This window comes from Octopus bimaculoides, chromosome 1 (genome assembly GCF_001194135.2).
Source record: "Octopus bimaculoides isolate UCB-OBI-ISO-001 chromosome 1, ASM119413v2, whole genome shotgun sequence".
Classification (NCBI taxonomy): Eukaryota; Metazoa; Mollusca; class Cephalopoda; order Octopoda; family Octopodidae; genus Octopus; species Octopus bimaculoides.
The window spans coordinates 33,634,108-33,643,183 of NC_068981.1; the positions used below are offsets into that span (position 1 = coordinate 33,634,108).

General features: G+C 39.4%; 1 protein-coding gene across 1 annotated transcript in view; it reads left to right on the forward strand.

The window, feature by feature from the left end:
- The window catches only part of LOC106879638 (carnitine O-acetyltransferase), a 38,377-nt gene that overhangs the window by 19,716 nt on the left and 9,585 nt on the right, over positions 1-9,076 (forward strand). Inside the window, exons 7-9 of the mRNA XM_052967149.1 lie at positions 2,954-3,125; positions 5,269-5,450; positions 7,452-7,556. Coding sequence (XP_052823109.1) covers positions 2,954-3,125; positions 5,269-5,450; positions 7,452-7,556 — 459 coding nt within the window. The remainder of the gene's footprint in view (positions 1-2,953; positions 3,126-5,268; positions 5,451-7,451; positions 7,557-9,076) is intronic.

Here is a 9,076-nt window from a genome sequence, read left to right on the forward strand (position 1 = left end):
GATTAGTGGTTATTTAGTCAGAAGTTCAAAACTTTTGCAGTCATTCTATTTTGCCTTAAGGCAAGGCATATTATTTGCCTTTGGTCACCTATCTCTATGCAATCTTTCAAATGTGCTAAAAATAAATTCAACTTTACGATGAAAGTAAACAAACAAAGTTTGTTCTTAGAAGCATTGAGATGTATTGTAAGATACAGAAATAAATTTATTTCTCAAACGCGTGATAATGCTATAAATAGCGTGATCAGGATAAATTATCCATATAATGCAGAAAAATACATTACTGGTCAGCTGTGAGTTCGAGTCTCATGGCTGGCCAGTAACGTATTTTTCTGCAATAAATGGATAATTTATCCTGATCACGCTATTTATTTCTGTATCTTACGTGCTAAAAATAGTAACCAAGTCTTCCTCAAATTATGCCTTATTGTCTGTCTTAAGGAAAACAAGGTTGTATTGGATATCATTCTAGATCATTTAGGTCTGATAATCAGGATGTATTGTACCTGGAACACCTTTTATTGTATATAAGTTTACATGATCAGAGCTAATCTAAGGCTATATAGCAACATCATTAACATTGTTTACATCAGCTTTCCATGCTGAAGTGGAGTAAATGGATTGTTGCTGCTCTCCTAGATGATTTGGAGAACTACATCTCATAAGTTTCATTTTGGGGTTGGTTTCTGAATCTGGATGCCGTTTCTAAGACCAACCACTTTATGGAGTGTACTGGGTGCAGTTTTTTTATGGAATCAGTATTAGAAAGATCGTAACGTCTTTGACAAGACTCTTGCGTAACATTTGTTATGTACAGTTTCTAATATTGATCTACTAATATCTTTAAGATCCCCTTTGGTCATGAACGACCATGGGATTGCACCTAGAAAGTTCCCCTCCAACATATGGCTCAGTGGTTAGAGCATCGGGCTCACAATCATGAGATAGTGAGTTCGATTCCTGAACCAGGCTGTGCGTTGACACTTTATTTCACGTTGCTCCAGTTCACTCATCTGCCGAAATGAATTGCAATGTCACTGGTGCCAAGATTTATCAGCTTTTGCCTTTCATAACATTGGTGGCATGGAGAAGAGAGGTTGGTATGCATAGGCGACTGCTTGTCTTCCATAAACAACCTTGCCCCAGACTTGTGCCTCAGCGGGGAACTTTCTAGGAGCAATCCCATAGTCATTCATGACCAAAGGGGGTCTTTACCTTAATATCTTTAAGTATCTGGAAGTGTACCATCATTAAAATAATAAAATGATCATGACAAATATATTTACAGGGGTTAGTTAGTGAAAAGAGTTGATGGACAAGTTGATAGGTGTATTGGACACTTGACTGAGAGGTCAGCAATTCATAACCTGACCACAGCTATGTGTTGTGGCTAAGGCTCTTCTCTCAACTTGCCCAGTCCAGCTAGCTGAAAATAAGCACAGCTTGTTACTCATCAACATCATAAAATTAATGTCTGGTTGTTGTTACTGTTACTTAGCACCAGCTTAACTCTGATCCATGATCATATGTATTCCTACCATGACTATATCATCTGTTTTTAGACACAGTGTGTCTTGGATTACATTATGCAATGTATCCTCTTTTAAAATGGTAGTGTATAATATAAGGGAGATTTGGTTTATCTTTCTAGCAAGTTGAATAACCATGTAGAGGCTTTCTCATTAGCTTATGAGTTTTCCTCTCACATAGCTCAGTTTGTAGAGCATGAGACTTTAACTGACTGCTGGCTCATTAGCATGAAGTTATGAGTTCAATCCCTGCTGGTGTAACCAAGAGAGGAGCTGGATTAATCACCAATTGATGGATACGTTTGGCTCATGAAAATTCTATTCATTCACTTAATCATCTGACAGGAAAGTTGATCATTCATACTGTTAGAAATTATTTCAGATCATATGTTCAAAAATAAATATAATAATGTGGCCGTTGCCAGTACCGCCTGACTGGCCTTCGTGTCGGTGGCACGTAAAAGCACTCATTACACTCTCTGAGTGGTTGGCGTTAGGAAGGGCATCCAGCTGTAGAAACTCTGCCAAATCAGATTGGAGCCTGGTGCAGCCTCCTTGCTTGCCAGCCCTCAGTCAAACCACCCAACCCATGCTAGCATGGAAAGCGGACGTTAAATGATGATGATGATGATGAGTAGTTAAATTTCTTACAATTTATCTCATGAAAAACAAAAAAAAAAAAACATAAACAAAACAAATCTAAGTTTTTAAGGATTACTACTGCTTTGAGCTAATGAAAGAGCCTCTTTGCAGTCATTCAATTTGTTGGAAATTGCTGCCAAATCTTCACATTTCACCTAGTATCTTTAACTATGTTAATTCATGTTCCAAATACCAGTTTAATATTGACAAAATCATTTTACTAAATTCTTCATTATTTCCAAATTTAAATAAAACAAAACAAAAGGATTAAACTATATTAAGTAGCTTTGGATATAATGAGCAAGACAAAGGACAGAGTGGCCATAATTGGAATGTTGGTCAAAATATTGTTTAAATGGCTTTAAGAAATATTAATATTATCCTCATCTTTGAAGATTTTAAAAAAAAGTTACAGATGTTTAGCTCTGATTTTATAATGCTAAACAGAAGAGAGATAAGTCTTCTCTTGAATAAGATAGTGATCTATTGCAAATTACATGGTATCTTACCCTCACAGTTGGGTCAACTGAAATGCATAGATTTATAAGATTTTTACTCAAATACACAACATTCTTCTTTTTTCTTGTTAGAATGTAGATTTATCCTTTCAGCTTACCAAAAGCTTATCTGCTATGGAAACAATTCTAACTGTAAACCACAGAAAATATTGTCTTCTAAAATATATTTGCTTTTAGTGATTAATTACAGGAAAATTGGGGGGAAAAAAAAAGATTTTTTTTTTGTCATTTTATTTGATTTATCTTGTGTTGATCATTTCCTAGTTATTTTCCCTGCAAGTATTTGGCAAGAAAAACAAACCTCTGAATTCTGAGCAAATATACAAACAACTGAAGATTATCAAGTCTGGATCAAAGCATCCTACTTCACCTGTTGGAATTTTAACATCAGAAAATCGAAATGCATGGGCCAAAATCTATAAAAAGTTGATGAAAGGTATTTCATTTTAATATTCTCCCAGTAGATGCCTGCACTTAATTTTCAGTTAGCACACTTAATGACAGAGCTGGTTGAGCATCAGACAAAATAACTTGTGGCTTTTGATTTTGTCTGATCTCACCAGTATTGACTTTGTCTTTCATCTACTTGGTTAGTAGGGGGTTCAGTAAAATAAGTACCAGTCATGTAATGAGGTTAATATAACTGACTACACCCCCAACCTTCAGAATTTGTGGCCTTATGCTCATAGTAGAAACCATGCAGTTGGAGTTTAGGCAGCTTGTTGAATCAGTTACGCCTAAACATAAGCTGTACCTCGAAATAAAGAGGACAGATCCTGTACACTATAGATCCTTATTGCAATCAGACCTGGACACAATGCAGCAATGGATCATGGACTGGCAACTCAAGCTGGTTGTGGACAAATGTACCACCATGCATTTTGGGAGGAAAAACCCAGTGTCTACTTACTCCCTCCACAACACTAATCTCGAAAAGTCTTCTTGTGAACGCGACCTGGGCATTATTGTCGACAGCGATTTGCGTTGGACAAAACACATTGCTAAAATTGCCAAGAAGGCTGAGGGTGTCTTGGCGTCACTTACCAAGTTCTTTGTGCTCCAGCTATCTATCTGTGGCTTTATATAGCTATGGTGCGGCCTCACCTGGAATTTGCATCACTGGTCTGGAATCCCTATCTTGCCCAGAATATTAATCATCTGGAAACTGTTCAGCGATGTGAATAACCTCCATCAGGCATTTGCCATACTCTGAACACCTTACTTCCCTGGGCATAGATACATTGAAACTCCGACGTCTGGTAACTGACTTGGCAGACACCCATAAAATTATTAACCATCTTACTAACAATAACTCTGAGCATCTTTTCAAATTCCACCTGTCTAACACCCGTGGACATGTGATCTGACTGCATCATTTGTGCACTTGCAGCAGTACAGTACAGAATTCTACCAACTCCTTTTCTGCATATTGAGCAGAGTACTTCACAGATGACTATAATGTTCTATATTCCTGGCAACAAGTCAGATCACAAGCAAGCTAGCAGTGGAGAATGACTTCATTAATAATGTTAGTAGTAGAAGAATTGTTAACAGTAAGATCACTCATAAAATAAAAATCTTTTAATAATTCATGACATGATGTCTGATCTTAAAATCATGGATCTCGTGAAGGAGATGATGCTGAACTACAAGTAATGAGATGCTGTGTTGAAGACTTGGCCAACACATGTCAGCATGGAAAAAACATAAACTGATGATGATGATGACGATGATGATTATAATTAATCTGACTTTGGTGCCAGGCAATAAATTTTATTAAAATACTGAATTGTTTTGATTTGGCCCAAAGCCTATTTAAAGGTTATAGTTGTTTAAATGAACTTTAATTCTATCAAGATAAAGAACTAAATAAACTCTACCATGATTTTAACTCAGAATGTAGGGAAATAAACTAAAAACTGTAAGGCATTTAGTTTGACTTTCCACCATCTTTGCCAAAAATGAAAGCCTCTATGTGGCTGCTCAAGCTGCTAGTAATAGCAGCGAAACTTCTCTGAAAGCATACCCAACTATCTTCAAGATAAGATCATATCAGATAATGAAGTCCATCTGTTTTCATCAATATTTAGATTACAAATCTTGGTTTTGAACATAATCCATGGTGGCTTGAAAGGATATTCAGTTGGGAATTCTCTCAGTATTTTAAATGCTCCTTCATTAACAGGAGGATTGTAGGACACTAATAGGCAGTTTGAAATAAGTAATTATTGCTATCAACAATGATTGTTACAATTAATAGCCTGTTGTTCTACAACAGACTGAACTTTTAACTTCCTTTATGTACACTCTTTGCATTGCTAAGCTTTCATTTAGAAGGAGAAAAAACCCTCCAAAAGATTCTAAAAAATATAGAAATTATGGCTATTATGTAAAGTTGTTTCTCTTTTTTTTTCTATATTTTCTTTTTATTTATATTTTTTGTGTTTATAAAATTCTGATTGAAAACAAGACTTTTATCATGTTTCTGATAATGAATTCTGTCTGTTCTTATAGAATACTACTCCTATATCTGTGACAGTGCTGCAACTAATTGCAGATGTGCTTTCATTTTATTTCAGATAAAAAAAACCAATCTTCTTTACAGTCTATTGAAAATAGTCTTTTTGTGTTATGTTTGGATAAACCTATGCCATTGACACAAGATCCTGTCATGAAAATGTCTATGGCTGGTGGAATGATGCTTCATGGAGGAGGAAGTGAAATGAATACTGGAAACCGATGGTTTGATAAAACCTTACAGGTAACTTGGCTGTTTATTGAAGTATTTTACTCTTGTTTCTATGTTTTAAAATGCATGTTTTTTTATCATTATTTAGTGGTACCAACTTTCTTTAGAAAGCACTGATCCTGGTCTCGTTGCTATGGTCAAGCAACTTTGCCCTTGGTTGAAAAGTTGGGGGCACTGGGAAACCTCTCTAATGGCTATTGAGACATGCCAGCATGCTTGCAGCATTGCCACAGGTGATGGCGAGGCTGATACGCTGGAACAGCCAAGCGCCCTAACGAGCCTCACCAGTTACCTCTGCAAGGCAAGTTGCCAGTGAAGACAGGAATCTTGCAGTTAGTGGCCCAATCCCACCAAACGTCTCGAATGCTACAAGATGGAAAATGTAGTTGGCCGACAGATTGTGGTATTTCAGGATTTTGTTCCGCTTGACCACAGAAGCTGTGGATCTCGCCCTGACCACAGAAGCTGTGGATCTCGCCCTGACCACAGCATCCAGGATATGAGAAGAAGCAAAGGACTTGCTAACTGTGACATCCCAGACAAGGCATCTGCCTTGCGACCAAGGGCACAGGGTGAGGCCATCAGGTCTCTTACCATCACATCTGGACAATCCAGATGGTGCCAAGATGGAGGGGATGTTTACCCAGCCAAGCTCCTCTTGAGTATCAGGTTCAACTTCATATGACCCGTGAAGTGACCAACATTCAGGCAGTACGAAAGGCCATAGAGGCCTGTGGAGTCGAGGAGCCTGTCACAACAACAGATCAAACCCATGCATATGTCAGCTCCCACTCTGAGGGCAATGGAGACATGAAGTTTGTCCAAGCTGAGTAGGCCACCAACATTAGCTACAGGGATGGCATCAATCCAGTCACCTGTGTATTTGGCACTAGCAGACAGTAAACTGGTCAAACTGGATGAAGAAGGAGTTGAAGGTGGCTTTCGAAATTATCTTGTCCCAAGCTGTCTGACTCCGACAGTCCTCCACCTTCTCAGGAGCAGACAAGCCCAATTCCCTCCAGTGTTGGAGACCTTCATCCAACTCCCTTTTGGAACTGGTCCATGTTGGAGAGGAGAGGAAGTTGCTCAGGCGTGGGTGGAGGAAAGGAAGTAGGGGAGAGAGAGGGATGAACACTTACAAAGACCAAGACCTCCAAATCGCTTGGGCAATGCAGCCTGATTGCAGGACATTGGAAAGAGTCTGACATTGACTAAGCATTTAAGTCTCTTAAAGATTAGGTTGTCGAAGCGTTGGAGACATGATGGGAATTGGTAAGATGAGAAATGGCTGGGGTGGACTCAAATAGCTGGAACTGTCTCTTAAGAGCATATATAAGGGAGCCTGAATTCACCTCGTGCATGTGGAGAGAGATGCGAGAGAGCAAAAACAGTTTCTACCAGTTGGACGCATTGTTGGATAACAAGCTGGAGAGCATGTGAGCAAAGCTATTCCAAGCTCCCTTAGGAATCCGGTTAATGAGCTTCGATTTAGATAAACCCTGGAGGGCTGCAAGCAAAGTCCTCAGTAGAGAGCTGGTTGTCAGAGTGTGAGGCGTCTTCATGGAGTGCGTCAGAGTTGAAGTGGCACTGACTGCAGGTCCAGTATGGAAGACTTTCGGCTTGAGCCTTGGTCATGCAGACACAACTCCTGTGGTAATTTTGGTGGCACAGGTAACAATTAATTGTCTTTAAGTAACAGCTAGTGCGAGTACAGAAGAGCACAGTCAGGTGGTGAGCTAGCATCGACCAACAGTAGAGGGCCAGTATTGGAACTCAATCAAGGGAGTGAGTTAGCAGAGGAGGTAGGGTAAGCAGCATTGGTTCCAAAGGTGGGGCTAGAACGGAGTAAGTTAGATGTGGTCAGTTTGAATATAAAACAAGTAGAATATTTGGGCTGGATATAACTGGATTAAATGTTGATGGGTTGAAATATAAGTCCATGCATTAGTCTGTGTTTCTGAAGCAAAAGTTGAATTCTAGTTTTGAAGTTTTTATTTGTTTATTTCTTTGTAGATAATCATTGGCCATGATGGAGTTAGTGGTTTAAATTATGAACATACATCAGCGGAAGGCGTTGTTCTTGTGTCGCTTATAGATCATGCCCTTGATTTCTGGTATGTATGAGGAGTTTGGTTTCTTTTTTTTTCAATCCTTTTATTGGTTTCAGTCATTGGGCTTCAGCTGTGTTGAGGTGCCATTTTCAAGAGCTTAACCAATCATGTTGATGCCATTTCCTATTTCATTCTGGTTCTTATTTTATTGATCTCTTATTTTTTTGAACTGCTAAGTTATGGGATGTAGACAACAGCAGTTTTGTAGGCTGCTATAAACAAAACACACATACACTCACAAAATGGGCTTCTGCACAGTTCCTCAATCACCTCTAATGTGTCCATAGCTTACACTGGGTACGTCTTATGGAGTTTCTACCTACACCATTTCTACAGATCGAGCAGGGCCACCTACCTGAAGGGGTGTGTGATGTGATCGCCTTCCTAGTTACTAGAACTTTGGTCTTTGCAACATTGACTCTAAGGCCCTTCGATTCTAAACCTTGCTTCCACACCTGAAATTTCTTCTCTAGTTGTGGTAGTGATTCTGCTATGAGGGCTAGGTCATCAGCATAGAGGAGCTCCCAGTGGCATCCTGTCTTGAATTGCTCTGTTATTGCCTGCAGGACTATGATGAATAAGAGGGGGCTGAAATCTGGTCCTTGGTAGACCTCCACTTCTACCCGGAATTCTTCACTATACTCATTGCCAACCCTAACCTTACTAATAGCATCTCTGTATAGGGCCTGTACAGCCCTTATTAACCATTCATCAGTCCGCAGTTTCCACATCGCCCACCAGATAAGGGATCTGGGAACCCCGTTGTAGGCTTTCTCCAAGTCCACAAAAGCCAAGTATAGGAGTTTATCTTTGGCTAGTTGCCATACCAGGAATATTGCATCAGTGGTGCTTCTACCTGGCACAAAACCAAACTGCATCTCATCTAAGCAGACTCTCTCCCTAATTTGTTGGGCTATGACCCTCTCCGTGACTTTCATCACCTGATCCAGCAGTTTGATACCCCTGTAGTTATTTCTATCTGAAGCATCACTTTTACCCTTGTAGCAGTTGACTATGGTGCTGCTACGCCAGTCATTGGGTATGACTCCATCATGAACTACCTGTTTTACAATATGGGTGACTAGGCCATAGCCCACACCACCAGATGTTTTAAGCATCTCAGCAGTAATTCCTGATGGGCTGGGAGCTTTTCCTGGCTTCATACCCTTAATTGCTTTGTCTACCAGGGTACTGTCTATTCAGATAGCTGGTCCCTCTACTGGGTCAACATTTGGCAGGCTTTCATAAGGGCTTCTCCAAGCCTCTTTCTTTTCTGAATCATTAAATGCAAGTGCACCATCATCCATGCGGACACATTTCTCTCCTATGACATCACAATTTTCTCTCACACACTGTCTTGCAATCTGAAATACTTCAGTTCTTTGGTCCTCACGTCGCTAGACATTGGCAAACCTCTTCTTTTCTGCACCCGGAACGATGTGGTTGGGAAGCAAACTTCTTACCACATAGCTATGCTTGAAAATAAAAAAATAAAAAAACTGATTAAAAATACATATAAAAACAAAA